Genomic DNA, 21,242 nt, shown 5'->3' with positions numbered 1-21,242 from the left:
GCCCCACTGCTCCAAACCCACCCCCCAGCCTTCACCCTGCCTCCCCCAGTTCCAGTCTATGCATCCGATGAAGTGGGCTGTAGCCCATGAAAGCTTATGTTCAAATAAATTGGTTAGTCTCTACGTGCCACAAGTGCTCCTGTTCTTTTTGTTGGCTGAGGGTAGCTTAAATAAGCTATTTTACACTCAGCGCCACCTAGTGGGTGAAAAGTTTTATACAGCTTAGTGTTTCTTTACAACTGTCCTCCCTTCTTGTCCTCTGGAACCCCCCCATCCACTCCCCTCCCCACTCCTCCTCTGGACCCCCTTCCACTCCCCTCCCCCACTCCTCTGTCCCCCTCTTCACAAACCTCCTTCCCACTCCCCTCCCCACTCCTCCTTTGGACTCCCTTCCACTCCCCTCTCCCACTCCTCTCTCCCCCTTCTCTTGACCCCCCTTCCACTCCTCTCCCCCACTCCTCTCTCCCCCTCCTCTCAAACCTCCTTCCCACTCCTGCTCAGGAACCCCCCCCTTCCACTCCTCCTCTGGACCCCCTTCCACTCCCCTCCCCCCCTCCACTCTCCCCCTCCTCTCAAACCCCCCTTCCACTCCCCTCCCCCACTCCACTCTCCCCCTCCTCTCACACCCCCCTTCCACTCCCCTCCCCCACTCCACTCTCCCCCTCCTCTCAAACCCCCCTTCCACTCCCCTCCCCCACTCCACTCTCCCCCTCCTCTCAAACCCCCCTTCCACTCCTCTCCCCCACTCCTCTCTCCCCCTCCTCTCAAACCTCCTACCCACTACTGCTCAGGAACCCCCCATTCCACTCCTCCTCTGGACACCCTTCCACTCCCCTCCCCCACTCCACTCTCCCCCTCCTCTCAAACCCCCCTTCCACTCCCCTCCCCCACTCCACTCTCCCCCTCCTCTCAAACCCCCCTTCCACTCCCCTCCCCCACTCCACTCTCCCCCTCTTCTCAACCCCCCTCCCCACTCCTCCTCTGGACCCCCTTCCACTCCTCTCTCCCCCTCCTCTCAAACCTCCTCCCCACTTCTGCTCTGGAACCCCCCTTCCACTACCCATACCACCTCCCCTCCTATGGACCTCCCTTCTACTCTCCTCCCCTCCCCACTCCTCTCTCCCCCTCCTCTTGAACCCCCTTCCTCTCCCCTCACCACCCTCCCTCCCCCTTTCAAACCTCCCTTCCACTCCCCTTCCCACCCCTCCCTCCCCCTCCTCTCAAACCCCCTTCCACTCCCCTTGCCCCCTCCTCTTGAACTCCCTACCCACTCCCCTCCCCACTCCTGCTCACCGCCCCTCCTTCCCCCTCCTCTTCGACCCCATTTCCCACTCCCCTCACCATCCCTCCTCTCGAACTCCCCCTTCCACTCCCCTCGCCGCCCCTCCCTCCCAGTCCTCTGCAACCCAGGACTCTGCCCTGCAAAAGGTGATGGCTAGAGGCCTGAGATCTGACTGAGGTGACCTCAAGAAGGCAACAATGGGGGTCAGAGGTGCAACTGCCTTGGAAGCCACGATATTTCTGAGTAAGTTCTTTCACCTCTTGACCCCAGCCAAGCCTGGGTTGCCCATTGACTGCCCTGTTTTTATCTCAGCACAGTGCTGCATAGTTTTCTTCATCGGCCTCTTCTTCACTCGCTTTTGGCTGGTCAGTGTCCTGTATGCAACGTGGTGGCTTCTGGACTGGGACACGCCAAGCAAAGGTGGGCGACGGAGTCACTGCATCAGGAACAGCGTCATCTGGAGACACATGAGGAACTATTTCCCCGTCACCGTAAGTGCAACCAAAGGTAGGGTCTAATCCAGTTCCCACTGGAGTCTGTGGGAAGGAACTCCCGTTTTGTTCTATGAGCATTGGATCAGGCGCTTACGGCCAGAAGAGGGGCCAAGGGATCCTAGCACTGGACCTAATAAGTCAGCACTAGATTTTACTGCTTTGTCTTTCACAGCCTGGAGGGAAGGTTGGGCTAGAGATTAGAGCAGAAGGTAGAAGACCTATTGCTTGACCTTGTAACGGTTGTTTAGCCCAGCATTACGGACCTAAATAAATCTGGCTTTAGACGCCTACCTCTTCAGTTTCACTACACCTCAGGAGGTAGGGAAATAGTCTCCCCATTTTCCATCCAGGTGTGTTTAGATTCTTGTCCTGCACCCTCTGTGGTATCTGAGCACTTTTAAGGAAGCTGAAGAACCAGTGACACTAAGTGAAGTTACACAGCAAGTCAGGAACTGAGATTGGACTTGAACTCAAGAGTTCCTGGCTCCTAGGTCCCGTGCTTAGAGCAATATACAGATAAGTAGCCGGCTGGAAATTAACTGGCTTTAAGACGAGACTTTAGCCCGCAGCTTCAGGGCCGGGTGAACATTTTAAATCCTACCTGGCGTTTTGTTTTGCTGTCGGCCGTATAGCACCCTGAGTGCACGTGGCACACCGTGCATGTGCAGAACCCATTAGAGGGCCGGCGTCAGAGCGCTTGTGTCTCCAGGCATAAGCTAGGGCAGTATACAAAGCAACGTATTACGGAGAGTCAGAGATCCTGCCGTGGAGCGAGACCAAACTAGGCTGGAGTCTGAGCACCTTTGGGTCAGGCCACAAGCCCTGCCTCTCTGAGTGCTGTTAAGAGGGGGGTGGGAAGCTGACAAAACTCCCAATCAGCACGCCCAAGAAGTCCTCCCCACACCAGCCAGTTAGCCTGGGAGGCAGACAGATACTACCGCTAAGTACAATAGAGAAGATTGACACAGCGAGGGTCCTACAGGCGGAACACTTCACACAGATGGGCTGTGAGGAGCTCAGAGAGGGAGGGCCATGGGGCAAACGTTAACTGGGAGGGAGTTTTCCATAGATTCCAAGGCCAAAAGGGACCAGTGTGATCGTCGAGTCGGATCTCCTGGCCAAAGGACTTCCCTGAATTAGAATCTACCTTTTAGAAAGACGTCCAATATCGAATTTTTTAAAAAGTTGCCAGTGACGGAGAATCCGCCACAACCTTTGGCAAGTTGTTCCAGTGGTTAACAACCTTCACTGTTCAAAAACTGCCCCTTATTTCTAGTCGGAGGTTGTCTGGCATCAGCTTCCAGCCACTGGATCTTGTCACCTTTGTGTGCCAGACTGAAGAGCCCTCCACCGCCAAGTTTTTGTTCCTCCTTTAGCTACTTACAGGCTGATCAAGTCACCCCTTAACCTTCTCTTTGATAAACGAATCACTATAAAGACACAGTTTGCAATCCTTTAATCATTCTTGTGGCTCTTCTCTGAACCCTCTCCAATTATCAACATCCTTCTTGAACTGTGGACACCAGAACTGGACACAGGATTCCCAGTGCCCTTATGACCTCTCTAACTTGCGATTCCCCTGTTTATACATCCAAGGATTGCATTGGCCTGTTGGCCACAGCGTCACACTGGGAGCTGATGTTCAGCTGGTTAGCTACCTAGCATTTTGTGGTTGTAGTGAATAGGGAGGCATGAAAGGCAGCACAGAGTTGGGAGGCTGGCACAGGGAGAGATGGTCAGCAGAGAAGATGGGTGGGACAAAGGAACCAGTAGAGATGCTTTCAGGGCAGGGATACAGGGAAGGTACAGAATAGGTGTAGTGGGGCTGCCATCCTTCTAAGGCTTCATGGGGGAAGAGAAACTTGATCTCCAGTGTCTTTGAGTGAAAGATACCTTGAGTTATTAAAGGAACTGGGGCTACCCAGCCTAGGGCAACAATGATGGAAGTGTGTTCTGCAGTACATGAGCCTGTCATACATGGACCTTGGTCACTGGCATTCAGATACCGCACCCCTGTGACAGCAATGGTGGGCAGCCCTGCTTTGGGTCTACAAGGAATATTTCTCTGTAAGAGCATGTATTTAGTGCACTTCTGAAGTGCCAAGGACACGCACACCGCGGCTGCTTCTTCCTGTGAGAGAAGTGAAAGGGAAGTGCAGCACTGCAAGTAATAAGATTAAATCAGTGCAGAGATTAGGGGTGGGCAGAAGACAGCCCAGGGTCTCGGTTTGGCCAGAACTCACGGGTGGGTTTTGATTTGGAGCCGGTGGGGGGAAAAGGTGGATGCTTATGTTACCCCTGCTTCATTTGGGTCATCTGCCGTTAAATAATCCGTGCAGTCCTGGAGTTACAAGATGCAGCCTGTGGCCACCCTCATCTTTTAGGCCTCAACTCAGCAAAGCACTTTAGCACGGGTTTAGAGCACAGTACATACTTTGCCGAGTCAGCGCATCCTTAAGGAGGTGCCGCCCATGGAGACAACAGGTCCCAGCCAGTACTGTACTCAGAGCAGCCTTAGGATGAGTCTGCAGGCAGCTGATGGCAAACACGTGCAGGTGTTAGGGGGCCTTGCTCTTCCTACAGCAACAGGATACAGCTGGCTACCCTACCAAGCTGCCCCTCGTCCACACTTGCACGTGGGCACCAGAGAGGCACTTTATGGGTTTGTAGGCACGTTTGGGGTTTTTAAAATATTCCAGAATGCAGGACACCATCTGGTATTCCAGCATTTTCCAGGGGATGAAGATCCCCAGTTCACCCCTCCCCCTACTCCACCAACCCTTATTTTAATATTTGCCTCCCCTAAGATGCCCCACGGTTGCTGGGCTAGGAGCCAGTGCTCATTCATGTACATGAGTTAATTAAGCCAGCCAGCTTTGCAGAGTGTTATTTGCCCATGTGTCAGGGTTGAGTAATATTTTGTAGGCAAGTGAAATCTCATTTGTTTTTTCATTACCATCATCATGACAGCAACAAGGGAGGGGGATGGGTCGATTTTGTGCCTGGGCCGCTTGAACGTGACAATTCTACAAGGCTGCATGAAGCCTTCAGCAGATAACGCAATAGGAAATCTGCAGGTCTTGCCTATCTGTGAAATGGGAATAATGAGGTACAGCGGGACTAACCTGCAGTCACACAGCAAGCCAGCCGTAGATCCAAAAATACGTTCTTCAAGTCTCAGTTTACAGTCCCCTGCTCTAACTCCTGGACCCTGTCCTGCGAGCTTGTATCATTTTCCCCAACAATTCTTTCACAGACCGACCTCCACTCCTCATTAAGTCCTATCAACACTGCTAAAGTGGTAAGACAATTACACCTCTACCTCGATAGAACGCTGTCCTCGGGAGCCAAAAAATCCTACCGCGTTATAGGTGAAACCGCGTTCTATCGAACTTGCTTTGATCCGCTGGAGCGCGCGGCCCCGCCCCCCCGGAGCGCTGCTTTACTGCGTTATAGCCGAATTCGTGTTATATCGGGTGGCGTTATATCGAGGTAGAGGTGGACTTATTATTTGCCCTTCAGTAATAGCTAGGGGCCCTAGTCAGGGATCAGGGCCCCATTGTGCTAGGCCCGGTATAAACAAGAATAAAAAGACAATCTCTGCTTGGGAGAGCAGTGAGTCTCCTTGAGCCCCATTCCAGCACAGCCGCATCTGGCTCTAAACACTAGACCAGAGAGTTTTTAAGAGGCCCCACTGCAAAGGGCTACTGGCTCGCCCCTGCATCCTGCTGCATTACAGCAGCCATGCTCAGCTTCAAGGCATAACATTTTAAGGCTTTCTGAAATTGCTCTCCTGATGCCCATTGTACTTTACATTTCCCCTGGGTGCGGTGATCAGCATTAACGATGCCTTTGAATCCAAGCGCCAGTGGCACAGTAGACGTTAGGGATCCCTCTGTGATAAGGAAGGAGCAGGGGCTGCAAGGGAGATATTTATGCTGGGGACAAGGAACAGTCAATGCTGCAGAGCTCTGGACTGGGAAGGATTAATATTGTCAGCAATAATACTTGAGCACGGCTACATAAATGCTGTTGTTAAAACGTATCAGAGGGGTAGCCGTGTTAGACGTATTGGAGCATGAGCTTTCGTGGGTGAATACCCATTTCGTCGGATCAGCTGTATAGACATTAGCTGATTGACTCTCACAAGACCCCCGTGCAATAGGCAATTATACCACCATCAAGTGGGGAAACTGAGGCACAGAGGAGTTGAGTCACTTTATGGTTACATAAGGAGTCAGTATCAGAATGTGATTTAGAACGCAAGAATTCCCAGTAAAGGGCCGTGAAATATTTGCGTCACTTCTGGGCTTGAGGCCCGATGCCTCCCACAAACAGGGACAGAAGGGAGACACGTGTCACTGAAGTCGGAGTCATACCAAAGGTGAGGCTGGGTCAGCACATTCACACAGCTACTAGATTTGTGAGTCCCCTTTCTCCTTCCTGGCAAGCCACCCACCCTCACCAAGGGCCCACTGAAATCAACAAGCGTCTTTCCATTGATTTCAGCAGGCATTTGGTCTGGCCCCCAAGAGATTCAAGTTCTCTCCCACCATCTAAGAGCAAGTCCCTGGAACAGGGTGGCATGCCTCTTTACAGGCCAGAGGCCTGGAGCTGGCCAGCCCCTACAGTTAGCCCTTTCTACCACACCCAGGCTGGGGTGTGGTGTGTAATGAGTAGAACCCGCTGGGTATGGTGGAACTGCTTTTCCTATGAAGAGCAGCAGGGAGCTGCAGAGAGGGGGATTCTCAGGGAGGAACAAGGAGTGTCATTGGCTGCCTAAGTTTTCGGGGAAGAGGCTCCAGGCGGGGAAGGTCTGGGAGACCCCCCCAGCAGGAAGACAGGGAGCAGGGACTTGAGAACTTTTATTCTGAATGGTTTGTCAGGTTCATAAATCCACCCACAGGGAGGGGTGTTGCTGAAGCTAAGTGTGTGTGTGGCATGTTTTAAAGGGGCTATGGAGAGGGGAAACTGAGGCAGAGCTACTCCAGGCCATGAGGGAGCACTCAGCAAGTGGCCAGCCTGTGCAGTCTCCAAATCTTCCTTTCCCACCCCTACCTTTAGATGGGCCTGCGGGGTCCCTGGTCCGGTTGTGGGGGGAGGGATTGGCTGGTGATCCCTGGGGAGGAAGAGGAAAATATCCTCTGGAGTTCACCAAACAGAAGAACTTAAGTCCTATAGTATTTGTAGACTCATAAATTATAAAGCCAGAAGGGACCACAGTGATCATCTGGTCTGCCCGCCTGTCCAGCACACGTATGAGAACTTCCCTGGGGAAAGCATCCAGAACAGATCTTTCAGAACCACATCCAAGCTTGATTTTAAAATTGCCACTGCTAGAGACTCCACACCAGCCCTTGGCAGCCTGTTCCAATGGTCAGTTACATTCACTGCTAAAAACACTGCAGCTTATTTCTAATCCATGCCTGTGCAGCCATTGGACCATGTAATACCTTTCTCTGCTGATGGAAGAATCCTGTAATACAGTGAGCTCCTTAAGTCCAAAGCACATTTTCCAACCCTGTTATCGTTTTAACGGTTCTTCTCTGAGCCCTCTCCAATTTTGCAATATCCTTCATGAACTGCGGACACAGGACGGAACATGGCATCTCAGTAGCGGGTCTCATCAGCGCCAGACACAGAAGTAACATAACCTCCCTATTCCTACACGAGATTCCCTGTGTATACCGCTAAAGATCACATTAGCCCTTTTGGCCACAGCATCGCACTGGGAGCTCATGTTCCCCTCATCATCTCCCATAACCCCTTCCTCTCCCCACCCTTCCCTCCCCAAATATTTTTTTCAGAGTTATTGCGTCTAGGAAGGAGGCCACCATCCTGTAAGTACGGTTAGTGTACAGACGGCCCAGAGTTTAACAGGAATTACCAGTGGAGTTCCACAGAAATTACTCTCAAGCCTTACAGACAATAGGACATGCTAACTTGTCTATAAAGTGTTTTTAAGGCAGTGCTGTAGCAGCAACTTACCTTCTCTTCACTACAACACGGCTGCTACCTGTTTCCCCTCCAAGGCTGGGAAGGTTAGCGTTCCAGCCAAGCCCAACAATTCCTCTTCCAAAATAAGTAAGAAGAATCCAGGCCCTTTGTAGGTCAGTGCAGTGGTGCACACCTCCCATTTTAGGAGTGCTTTGACACTGGACTTGGTCCTCGGCCTTATGGTTGAGAACCACAAGCAGCTCCCATTCTCTCCAGGTCTCTCTGGTTTTCCAGAGCAAGACACCAGCCGTCTTCCAGAGCCCTTTGACTGTCCACTTTGGCCTCTTCCCAGGCCCCTGGCATAGAGAAATCCAGCAGTAGGTCCCACTCCCTTCAGGCAGGAGATCCCAAACTAAATCTTGTCTCTTCTTTGACTGATGTCTCGCCCCAATTTAAAAGCCAGCTCTGATAGACCCCTGCCCTCTTTTTCAAGGATGCATCACTGCCCAGCCTACAACTCCCGTAGTCCCTCTGAACTACAAGTCCCAGAATGCCTTGGCTCTGAGCTGACTCAGGAACAGGACCAGTGCTTAACCTTGAACCCCTCTTAAAGGGCCAGCTCACTCTCTGACACTATCCTATAAAATCCTACAGCAGAGAGAGACAGTTAAATTAAATCCTATTACATGGCTTTAAAAAACCCCTATTAAGTTCTACAGGGTTTTTCTGTAAGGCACTGTGCCACAAGTTACCCATCTCTCATAGAGGTAAATGTTTCCCACACTAAGGGTTTGTAGTGATTAAATTAACTAATCTGGAAGATGCCATATAATTCCTAAGCATCATGACTTGCTGTACAGGTCATCGGCTGAATTTGAACTCAAGACCTTCCACGCAGGCCTCTATCACTTGAGCTAAGGGACCAACTCCATTAGCTGGTAGCAGTAATAGGCTGTTTCCTCTAGTGAGCCAGCAGTGAGTAGACAGTGGGACACACATTGTGCTAAAATGGGTTAGGCTTGATGCATTTGATTTCTGTTCACACAGTCAACAACCATCAGACAGAAGTAGTTTTGAGGTGCTTTCTATTTCCTCTTGGGGGTTGGGGAGGAAGTTGTTGTATTTGCACATTCTCCCTCCAACATCTGCCTTGGGATTATAAAGCCCAATTTGCTTCTCTTAAATACATGCAGAAACAGCTGATATGGCTTAATAATACCTCTCTGCGATGCTCCAGTCAGTACGTCTGCTTATTTTTTATTCCATCCTGGGGTATGACTGACAAAAGATGGAAGGCTGAGCAGCTGCAGAGAGGTATAAATCTGCTAGCAGGAAAGAGATGCTGCTGTGTATGAGCAAAAGAAGGAGCCTGGCAGCTAAGTTTTACCGCAGAGCAGCATTTCAGCACCAATGCCAGGAATATGCAAACAAAATGCAGAGTGGTTGTATAGAGAACCACCAATATGATTAAGGGGCTGGAAGGAAAAGCCCTCAGAGGAACTATTGAAAGAAATACATATGAGTCGTTTGGCTAATGGGTGATATTGCTGCCTCAAAATATGGGAAGCCTGTAAACACCCAGGAGGGGAATGGATTGTTTAGGGGGTGCCGCAGCTGGTTAAGATAGTGAGGGGAACTGATCACTAATGTTTTGAATCACCCTATTAACACCGTTGGGCCTCGCTCCCAATTGTCCTGCACCTTGTGCTGTCATTGAGATTTAAAAAAATGACAGATGTTGAGTTGTTTTTCTTTGCCTTCTGGTACCTGGTCCAGTAGGGAGTACTTAGGTCACTTTCTCAAGCTTTTTTCCATAAACACTAGACTAGAAACGTACTTTGTTTTTAAAATTAGAGCCAAGTTGAGAGTCTCACCTAATGACAGAATCTCTGGGGCTTTAATAAAAGCACCACATATCCCAGGAGAGTTGGCAACACTGCATTTACACCAGGGAAAACTGGGTGCAAGCTTGTGTTTCCACAACCATTTGGGGGATGGTTTTCTATCTGTGCCAGCAATGAGGCCTGGATCGTCCCCCTGAGATCCCTGTCTGGAACTCCCTGCTCACATGTGGCCGAGGGACTCAGCCACTTCATGGCATCAGCCCCCACTCAACTCTCACCTTCCAGAGGCCTCTCCTGGATTCGGATTTCCTGCTGGGAGAAGGGGCTGGAGATTGGCCGAAATGGGACACACTCTGTCCCACCCCAAACAGAAGGGTCGGGTCAGAAACCAGTGGCGTGGAACGACTGGCTGTCCGGTATGTCGAGTGTACCAGGGAGATGCCAGGGAGGAATTCCAACAGCAGCAGGGCAGAGTAGGACACACCCCGAGGAAGAATCCCAACCTCCCACAAGGAGATCTCACTTGCCCTCTGCTGCAAGCCTTCCTGATCCCCCTCAATGGGGCCTTCCAGCAGATCGACCCACAGGCGCCTGAAGTCAGCCAGCTCCCACATGTCCTTGTATTGCTTCATGAGAACCTCAAATGTCAAAGTCCAGGCAGCCCCTGTACCTGCACCAAACCAGGGCGTATGCTAAAGGAACCCATCCCTCTCCTGCACACAAGCATAGACTCTGGGCTGGTGGTTACTGCATGGGCCCAATGGGGTTTCCACAGTCTCTTCATCCGAGCCACCATTTTCCACCTTAAGCCCCTGCTCACCTCTCCAGACATTGCTCCATTGCAGCAGTAACTGCAAGGCCAGAAGGCCACACACCACAGTTTCATTCACACAGGTGTAACTGTACTGGACTGGGGAGATCAGTCCCTGATTCACACCAGTGACTGAGAGATCAGAATCAGGACCCTGAGAGTTTCCTCCAAAGCAATGCTGCTGATCTCTAGATGGCCACTGGGTGGTGCTGGAAAGCAACAAAGCGCAGGCAATACAGCTTACTCTGCTGAGCAGAGGAAGAGCCAGGAAAACAGTGGACTCCCCCAAAACCTTCCTGCTCCATACAGCCATGCTTCAGGGCCATGCGCCTCTGCCACACAAACACTTAGCACTCCGCTGTCAAGAGCAGAAACAACACTGAGGGCCTGATGGAGATAACCAAGGCCTAAAGGCTAGGAGGCTTGCCCAGGTCACAGGAAGAGTCAGAACTGGAACGAGAGGCTTTTCTTATTTATACTATAGGAGCCCCTGACTGGGGCCCCATTTTGCAGGGCAATGGGCATGAAAATATTAAGCGAGAGTCGCCTGCACCAAATAGCTCACAGTCTGACAGCAGGCAGGCGAGAAAGCGAAGGGAGGGGAACGCAGACTCCAAGTGATACAGGCAGGTTTTTGCACAGACAGAGGCCATGCTTATGGGGAGTGATGAGTGATTTCTCTGCGTAAAGGTTTAGCAGAGCCTGGAGCATTTGGAAATCAGGCTCCTGTTTAAGGCATTTGAAACCGATCACTAGTCCCTGCGGAAAATGTTGGCCTGGGGCCAGAGGAGTCTCTTTGGAAACACAAGGTGTTTGCGTGTCAAAGAGTGAAGCCAACCTGATCAGCAGACAAATATCTAAAGAGAACCACTGGGCTCTGGGAGCAAAGGCAGCCGGAACCATTCCGCCGGGCAAGGCTTGGAAGGAAAGCGTTCGGGTGCTTCACGGTATTGTAGAGCAGTACAACCGGCTTCTTTACTTGCAATATCTAGTGGGGCCAAGGCAGGTCCAGAGAGAGGGTCTGGGCCTTGACTTCAGGAGAGCTGGGTGCTATTTCCACTCCTGCCATTGACTTGCTGCCTAGGCTTCGCAGGTCTCTCTGTCCCTCCATTGATACGGTAGGGGGGGGATTGAACCTTCCTTTGCTTTGCGAAGAGCTATGCAATCTCTGGAGAGCGAGCGCCATACAGCACAAGTGCTGAGTATTATCGCTGTGCGGTTGGCTGGGTGATGGATACCCAAATAGCTAGCCAGCTGAGCATTACCAATCTAATTTACTGAGACAAATGGATCTGGCCTTTGCTCGTCAATCGAGCCCCAGAAAAGCAGCACAGGCTGGCGTCTCCACCCCACTGCAGTGTTTGTGTACAATCCGTTCATTTAACACGAAAGGATTAGTCGCTCCTGGAGGATTAAACATGGCTTCTAATCCTCCCCTCTCCCAGCAGCAAACCTGACATGGAAACCTTCCGTTCCTGTGGGTCAGAAGGTGAAACAAAGCTGCCGATTTGCTTCGCCCTCTGTTATTTTAGGAAGCTATATTGAATGTCCCCTCAAGCTGAGCTATGCTCTCGGAGCACGTTTGTTGCTGCAGGAGAAAGGAGGGGAGGGCTGGTGCATGCATCCATTTTCTTGGAGTCTGAGTGAAATTAACTCATCATATGCAGCTACTTGCCTGCAGGTAATTAACTGGCTGTGCAGTTTTGCCATTGCAAGCTTCCGGCTTGTGAACATGGGCTTGTTACAGATCCACCATGTAAGAGCTCCCCCTGCTGGTAACATGCTAGCAGAGGTACCAAGGTGTGACTAAAAAAACAAAAAAACAGGGACAATTCTGTAAGCGAGGGCTCTGGGAGCTCCCAGGCCCCTGCGAACAGGCCAGCAGGCAGTGTGCATATCCTGGTGAGTTTAGGAGAACTTCTTAGAGAGGGGAGAGAAGGAAGCAGAGAAAAATAAACCTGAAATTCAGCAGGGTGCACAGAAAACTCTTGCATGGCAACCCAGACCCCTTATGTGCAGTTGCTGCCATCTGTAGGGCGTGGGGCTGGCAGGTTTTGAATGAGGGAGGTAGCAGCAATGGGCCACTGAGGAGCTGGGTGAGGCCCTGATGAGCGTATCGTGATCAGGGTCAGGGGAACTGGAGTCAGAGGGCCCATGTTCCGCAGAAGGGCTGTTAGGACCAGGGGAACAGGGAGTGGCTCTGGAAGCACCTTGGCCAGGTGGACAGATGAGAGCAGGGCACAGGGTTTAATAAAGTTCCACTTGTTCAGCTTAACTTGCTGTTGGCTTCACTCTTTGCTAATGAACCAGAGGGTTCAAAAGGCACTTGCTAACTACCGCTGGCCATCCCCCACTCAGCGTTCCTCTCCTGTCCCTTCACACAGCCCCTTCCCTTCCACATCTGTCCACTCTCACCCCCACACACCCGCCCCATGAACACTGCGGCCCATCTATTAGGAAGCGCTATTGTCTGGGGGTCACAGTGAAAGACTAGATGTCAGGATCCCTGGGTTCTATATCAAGCTCTGGCACTCGCTTGCTGGGAAGCCATGTCACTTCATCTCTTGTTCTGCAGCTCCTCTGTAAATGCAGGGGTGATAATGCTTACCTGCCTTGCAAAATTAATGCTTTGAGATCTTATGGGGAAAGGCCCTGTCAAAGCGCAGAAGCCAGAACGTCCCAGGGCTCAGTCAAGCCCGGTGAGATTTAACTTTAGGCCGACCAACCTGAACCTTGCCCCATTACAACAATTTCTTGTAAACAAACAAACAAACCCCACCTTCAAATTGGTTGTTACCTGGTTTCATCCCGACACAATTAGACACGAACAAGCCGTTAAGCCCAGAAAGCAGGGGGAGAAAATGGAAACCCTGTCAGAACCAGAGCAGAACTGATGCAAACCACAGGGCTCTTTTGTAATCAGCTACCGTATGAGGAGCAAATCCACCTGTTAAATTCTTGTCTTCAGGTTCTGGTATCAGGTACTACAGAGTAACCCCACTGAAGTACTCAGGACAGATAGAAAAGTTTACCTCAGTATATATAGCATCCCTTTCTATTTCCCGCTACTTACTAGAGGAAATATCTCAAGTACTGAGGTTATCTAACTGCCAGCACCTACTTATCTAAGGCGACTGGCAAACTCTGAAAGGCCACCACTGTAAGTGGCATCACTCTGGATTGTCACTGGGGTAACTGTGAGCAAAATCTAGCCCACGTGTCTTCAGATAGCACAGTGAAACGTTGTAAAGCTGCGATTCAGGACTTTCCAGCCTGCATCCTGCTCATTCCATTGGTTATGCAGAAACCATGACTAGGGTTACTTAACAAAACCATGGCCCTGAGGCACTGCTGGATTTTTCGGGTTCTGACCGATGCACAAACTACTTTGATTGAAAACGAACGCACGCACCCAGGAATTCTTTACGTAAGCCAGGACCCTTCGTCATGAGCTGGATAAAAGGGCGGCATTATTTGCAATTTATACAGTTGCCTGTAAAGTTAACCATGAACTTTTAAAATTTCTAACAGCCTTGGCCATTCATTTCGTTTTTCATTTATTGGTAGGAGAAGAAAGAAGGGAGCATGGGATTACACAGAGTCAAGGGGCGCAAAGTCATCTCTCTCTCTCAGCTCTTTCTGTTTCACTGGCCTAGGCCCCAATCTCTCTAGGCCATATGGTAACTTTGAAATCTGCCCTCATTTAGGGACAGTGCGTCGCTGCATCACTCCAGGAGGAGCCCAGAGAACTAAGGGCGGCTCAGAGTCACCATTCCTCTCCTGCGCAGGGAGGAGGGTGCAGGAAGCCCGATCCTGACTGAATACTCATGTAAACTCATATTTACTGGTAGGAGTTATGTGGCCAGCTTGAAGCCTCTTTGGGAGCCATCCAATCTGGGAGACTAAACAATGTCATGTGACATAGGTGACCAGCCACAGAGTAAATTACAAAGAGCAAATATTTGAAGCAGTAGTCTTGGGGGATGGCTCTTGAACAACCCACAGACAGAGATGTGGTCAGGCAAACCATTCCTTCCTGCCTACGCTGGCTCAGATCAGTGGCTCATCCAGGCCAGGATCCTAGCTCCAACAGAAGCCAGTACAAGCTGCCTCAGAGGAATGCACAACTGTGGAATAAATAGCCCAGAGAGGAAATTCCCTCCTGGCCCCCTATATGCATGAATAATGAGCAGAATGTATCGACACTGAAGCCTGTTTGCAGATAAGTCACTGACATCAGCCTATAAACTGCCTATTGTTAATAAATGCTAGTACCAAGGTGGCTCCTGCTCTTTTAATATATTTATCCTCAGAACATCCCTTTGAGGTAGGGCACAGCTATTATCCCCATTGTACAAGGAAGGAAACTAAGGCAGAGTAAGACTAAGTGACTTGCACAAGATCACACAGGTAGTCTGTGGTAGAGCAGGGTCTTGAACCCAGGTCTTCTCTCAGTTACAGTCTAGCACTCTGCCCAGCCTTTCTAATTCAGCTAGCTCCCCCCTTGTTAGCATGTCACTGACATGCCTTGCCATTAAAACATCAAACAAAGCTCACATTGACACACAGATGATCAAGCATTGTTAATGGAACATTTTCCAATCACAAATCCAATTAAAAAACCCTAAATGTTCCATAGGAACATGTCGATTTCAATAACATTTCTTTTTGAAAAAAATGGAACATTTCAATATGGTTGAGACAGTCCATTTCAACCTTATCAGAGCATTTCAATTTTTCATTTTGAAATTGACTTCTCATTTAGAAATCTTTTATTTTATATTTTTTTATTTTATTTTTATATTATTTTATTATACCATTTTATGTTATGCAAATTACAATATCAGTTACCAAACTAATTACCAGTTGGATTAGCAAACACAAATTATTATTTTATGTTCATATTATAATTTTAAAATAATTAAACCCTCATTTCAAATTATAAAAAAAATAGAAAAATAAAGTAAAAATGAATATAAAATAAAATAAAAATATAATGGACAAAAAGAATCAAAATCAATATTCAATTCTATTGAAATGAAATGTTACAGCTGACCTGAAATAAATTTTTTATTCTGAAATTTCACTTTTGGGGACAATTTGAAATGTCAACTTTTTGTTCCAATCTCGAACAAAAAAAAATTTTTTTTTGGTGTCGGCATCTGGCATGGAACAGAAATCCAGTATTTCAACCAGCTCTGCTTTTTCACTGCAAAGTGCAGATTTTGCTTCCCTGCACAAGTTGGATCAGCCTGGTTTCTCATGTTGTGATCATTTAGCTGTAATCATCAGTTCAGGACCGAAGCATCTTTCTAGGTACTACCATAATAGAACAGAGAAGTGAAACATCAAGATTAACCGCATTGTGCTGCAACTTCAATCCTGTGCCCGGATTCGAAGGCTTGTGACTTGATGTGTATTGATTTCTATGCCCGTTTATCATATCGTTCTGTACATGGCACACGGTTCGTGCATTTATCCGTTGGTTACTGACTTAAGCCTTATGCACCTGATGGTGCGGCAAGAACGCTGATGCTGATACTGCTAAGTGATTCCTGCTTGTTTTGAAACCACCTTTTATGTAACTCTTCATGCTGTACATAGGTCATATGTTCTCCCCTGCCCACCCCAAATTTCCTTGAATAACCTAGGAGATAACTCAGTGAGACTGAAATGAGACCAACCAGTCTGGAATTCAATCTTGCTTCATTATTGTCTGACACTGCAGCTGCCCCTGCTAGTTCACCCGAATGCTGGGAAATCCCAATGGCAGTGAAACCTCCAAACCACGATCTTGAAAAGCCCAGCACTGTTCTGACTGGATGGAAGCACAACAGCTTTATCAGCTTTATCTCACCCTGGTCAGCAACTCTGTCCTTCTTTGAGCTTCCTGTGCATACAGATACACCATACGAGCATAAGTGTAGGATGCAGCAACATGGGAGCAGGCTTGGCAAGTCAATGGCACATCTATGAGATCTAAGTGAAGGGCTAGCTTGAGCCTGTAAGCTCAGCCCTTATTAACAGGCAGTGTGTAATGGCTCAGCCCCAGGAAGCCGTTGTGACAAGTCACAATTCCTCCCATCTCCCCTCTTGCTCAGGTGGCTTGGAAGTAAGTTACCACAGCCTTTGAAAGGGTGCTGCTTAGGATCTTTGAGGCAGGGGCTCTTTGTTCTGTGTTTGTACCATGCCGAGCACAGGGGGGTCCAGGTCCACGACTCAGGCTCTGAGGTACTACCACAATATAAATAATAACACTTCTCCATTGTTTAATATTGGAGATGTACCAATCTCCTAGAACTAGAAGGGACCTTGAAAGGTCACTGAGTCCAGCCCCCTGCCTTCACTAGCAGACCAAGTACTGATTTTTGCTCCAGATCCCTAAGTAGCCCCCTCAAGGATTGAACTCCCAACCCTAGGTTTAGCAGGCCAATGCTCAAACCACTGAGCTATCCCTCCCCATTGAAGACCAGAAGACACCCCTCCTTGGTTGGCCATTCGTACCTGGCCAGTGCATGGGGGGGAGAGAGCTATGACTCCTCTCCTTGCCCACCCCTCGCACATAGGGGTTAATATCCCAAGAGCAAGGCCTGCATTACACACCAGGCCGGCCAACCAAAGAGGGGTGTCTTCTCCTAGGAAGTTGCTGGGAGCTGCGTATGCCCAGCACCTCAGGCCAGCTCTGCTTAGGAGTCTTAATGTGGATTTAGGGGACCAGCTCGAGACACCCAAGTAGGATCACTTTGGCCTAAGAGATTTATCCAGGATCAATCAGCCTCCGACTGGGGAACAGAACCAAGAGCTCCTCACTCCTGGTGCCTTGCTCTGATCACAAGACAGGCTGCCCTGGCCTGAGGGGAAGGGGCACTTTTCAGCACCAGTAGTGTTCAGGAGCTGCCCTGGGATGCGGGGTGTGTGGGCCTGAGGGGACTCCACACGGGATCACAAAGCAGCAGAGAGCAGTGGCTGAGGGAGGAAGGAAGGGGATGGGGAAGAAAGAAGGTTTCCTGTTGTCTAGTTGTTTACTGGAGCTGAGCAGGAAGAAGGACTGTGGCCCACAGCCAGGTCCCCATTTGAATAATGGAAACATAACACAAACGCAGCATGGACGAGTGTGCTGCGTGAAATATTAACAGTCCTCCTTCTCCATATGGGCTCGCCACCCAGAGAGAAAACGTTGTTTTCCCTGCTTTACCGGAGGCTCCAGGGCCTTTCTGCCTAGGACTGAAGGTTAAAGGTGTAAAGGGCAATGATTGGCTGGCAAACACCAGCTCCTCCAGCTCAGGCTCAGAACAAAACAAAGAGCTAATGAGCCTGCATTTGAGAACCACAAAGGGTGAGGAGTGGCCACTCCTAAGAGCACTGTAGCCAAGGCCAACGTAATGTTTCTGGGCGTGTGGGCAGGCACTCAGGAAACCCTTGCTGTGCCTTTGTGTGTACCCCACTGCACTCTGCCGGCTGGTGCAGACAATACCAGGGCCAGTGCTCTTACCTGGCTGGCCTGTGCTATGTTCCCCTGGTCCTTGTGCATGGAGGGGAGGGGGATTCTAGCTCCATACTTACGTATTGGCCAAGGAGAAGAGAGCAGAGTGAAAATGGACAAGCCGACGTGATTTGGGTGAGCCGTATCCTGTCCCTTCCCAGCTCGCATAAGTGACCAGGCCTCTATTACCCAGTCTTGTGTGTCATGTAAAGGATTTTGCATCTTCTGTTTATTAAGAAAACAAGCCCTGAAGAAAGGGACATGGACTTGAACTGGAGGGTGTCACATGGGCCATGATTGTGTGCGGAGGGCCGCAAGCAGCCCGCAGGCCATGGGTTGAGAACCACTGCTCTACCCACTGGCTTATAGTAGTATTTGGGGAAAGAGCAAAAGGGGGTGGGTCCAAAATGTAATAGGATGAAATTTAGCCCAGGAAAGTGTAAGATGATCTCATAATCTCCTAACAGCAAGGTCCACTGGGCTGTGGAAAAAATCTTCCAAGGAAAGAGGATAAAGCCCAGTAAATAGAGTAATTTAAAACTACACTGAAAAAAAGCACCAGGGAATACTTTCGTAGGGAACAATCTCTCATCGCCAGGAGATGAACTAGCATGTCCTTTGACCTTGAATTCCTCTGCTTCTGCAAATACAGCTGGCGGCAATGTTAACCTGAGACCCAGCACTGCTCAGCTTGGAAAATCTAACACGATCACAGCCGAGGTGGGTTCTTAGGCATCTGGATCTCCTGCCATTGGCTTGGAGTCCCTTAGATCTGTTGGATGCAAGAGGCAGGCACATTCAGACGGGATTGTTTCCCATTTACAATTTTCTCTTGCGGGTTGTTGTTTTTCTGGAATGGGAAATGGACTTGGGATGGACTGCAGGGCAGGAGCTCACTTTATTTAGGTTTAGCTACATGGACTTGCCTGCCCTAGACGCTGGGTGCTCTGACAATTATTAAAGGCACAACTCATCCGAAAAGAACAGATCGAGAGCAAATCCCACCCCCCTTTAAAAGCAAACAAACAAGCCAGCCAGTCAGCAAGAGAAGAGGTCCCCACCTTTCTCCCACCCCAAAGGGCCTATAAGAGAAGACTGTATTGCATAACCATTGGGCCATGCAAGGTAAGAGATTAACTCCCTTCCCAGTAAGTGCATATTGTGACCATGACCCAGGCTTGACCACTAGTCCGGTAAGAGATTGAACTTCGACAGAGATGGAAAATGGGAATGTCTAAACATTAAAAAGAAAACATTCAGGCACTAAGGCACTAGTTATTGTGTCTAAGAGATCCCTTAACAAAAGGAAGCCTAGAGTAGAAGAATTGGCCAGTGGTTAGGGTGCTGGCACAGCACCTGGGAGACCTCAGTTTAAGTCCATGTTCTGCCACAAACATCCTGTGTTACCTCAGGCAAGTCTCTCTGCCTCAGCTCCCCATCTGTACAATGGGGATAATGCATTGCCCTACCTCACATGGTGTTGTGAAGCCACATCTATTAAACAGAGTGAGATGCTCAGATACTGTGGTAATAGGGGTCAAATAAGTGCCTAAGAAAGCAGGGCTACCCTCACCTAAGCTTGCAGTACCCACATCACTAATCAAACCAGCCTGAAAAGGAGCAGCCTCAGTATGAATGTAAGCAGCTGGCTTATTCAGTGATCTAGATGCAATCTCTGGCTGTGGATGCTTGAGGTGTGCATGTGAAAAAGTTGCTCACACATCCACTATGTGCAGAATTGCTTATTGTTATTACAGCAACACCCAGACTCCGAACCAACGTCAGCGCCCCAGTGTGCTAGCTGCTGTACGCACACACAGTAAGAAACATCCCTGCCCACAGTGCTTATAATCTAAATAGGCAAGACATGAATTTCCTTTTCACTCACAATATCCCAACAAAAGCTTGGGAATGGAGGCACTGATGTGACCAAAGTCGCACAATTTATCTGTGACAGAGTGAGGAATTGAACACTGGTCTCCAGCCAGTGCCCTAACACCAAAGCCCCCTTCCTCCCCAAGCTCTGTGCCAGTAGTTCTCAATTCATTACATGTTGTGGGCCACATATTCAGCCACAATGTGTTGCTGGGGCCGGGTGGCAGGGCAGCCGGCTGCCCCAACCCTGGACCCCCGCCACGTGGCTGCCCCAGATCCGGGGCCCCGACCCCGCCGCACTGGACGGCAGGGCAGCCTGGACCCCTCCATGCTGGGCAGCCAGGAACCTGGCAGACCCCGGCACATGGGCCGGCCTTTAGCACACAGCAGAGCTGGGCCACAGCTGTGTGCTAATTGGGCCGCATGCAGCCCGTGGGTTGAGAACCGCTGCTCTACATGAACAAGGGAACAGCTGGTGAAACGATACACATGGGACTGCAGAACTGACCCATGGAGAATGTGGGGTCCTCTTGGTTTCCCTGGTCAGCTGACTCCACTTTACCATCTCTCTGGTGTGTCAGCCGGTTGCCAACATTTATGTCCCAGCAGCCTTTGCACTCATACCCATTAGCCACTTCTGAGGCTGCTGGGACATACATGTCTATGTGCAACCATAACAGGGAGGCTGATCTGGAATTCTCTAGGCTGGCAGAGTAGTAGAGGGGGCAGAGGGGAAGTAGGTTTACCCATGCGTTAGTGAATGTGCAGCTGTGGATCAGCTTAGGGTGATACAATATCAGCTCTGAGGAAGCACGGTCCACAAAGGCCTGAAGTTGACACTGGGTACAGGTCAGGGTGTGCCGCTCACCCAGAGCCTTGGACATGCTGAGGCAGCCTAGCCAGGCCTGCCATGGCAGAACCAAGATCTGCAAGTTTCCGTTCCCCAGTGGGTCTGCAGAATTATGGAATCAGATCGGGAGAGGCTAACGCACTGGAGAGTGGATGCGGATGGGGCTCATTACGCTGGGGCGAGCTGTTGGGCAGAGAGAGAGGACAGGAAAAGCCAAGAGTATGGCGGGAAAAAGTGGCCTCAACTTGAGCAGGGATTTTGGCCTACAGTTTCTAACGTGTCCACTGCTTTTGGGTCACCCACTAGAGATGCCTGATTTTCAAAGGTGCTGAGCACCTGCAGCTGCTGCTGGCCTCAGCTGGAGTCAGGGGTGGCTCTATGTATTTTGCCACCCCAAGCATGGCAGTCAGGCGGCTTTCGGCGGCTCTCCTGCGGGAGGTCTGCCGGTAACGAGGATTCGACGTCATGCCTGGGGGAGGTCCGCCGGTCCCGCGCCTTCGACGTACCCGCTGCCGAATTGCCGCCGAAGCCGCAGGACCGGCCAACCTCCCCCAGGCATGCCGCCGAAGGCAGCCTGACTACTGCCCTCACGGCGACCCGCAGGCCGCCCCCCGCGACTTGCCGCCCCAGGCACGCGCTTGGTGTGCTGTTGCCTGGAGCCGCCCC

At 50.1% G+C, this 21,242-nt stretch overlaps 1 protein-coding gene across 2 annotated transcripts in view; it reads left to right on the top strand.

The window, feature by feature from the left end:
- MOGAT2 (monoacylglycerol O-acyltransferase 2) overlaps positions 1 to 21,242 on the top strand; it is a 44,584-nt gene that overhangs the window by 6,611 nt on the left and 16,731 nt on the right. Inside the window, exon 2 of one of the 2 annotated variants that reach the window (XM_045021560.1) lies at positions 1,600 to 1,773. In XM_045021560.1, coding sequence (XP_044877495.1) covers positions 1,750 to 1,773 — 24 coding nt within the window. In that variant the 5' untranslated portion in view covers positions 1,600 to 1,749. Of the gene's footprint in view, positions 1 to 1,594; positions 1,774 to 21,242 lie in introns of both variants that reach the window. The other variant, XM_045021549.1, reaches the window with a different exon arrangement.

This window comes from Mauremys mutica, chromosome 1, assembly GCF_020497125.1.
Source record: "Mauremys mutica isolate MM-2020 ecotype Southern chromosome 1, ASM2049712v1, whole genome shotgun sequence".
NCBI classification, from domain to species: domain Eukaryota; kingdom Metazoa; phylum Chordata; order Testudines; family Geoemydidae; genus Mauremys; species Mauremys mutica.
Note: the sequence above shows the minus strand (reverse complement) of the source record. Positions and strands in the feature narration are given on the sequence as shown.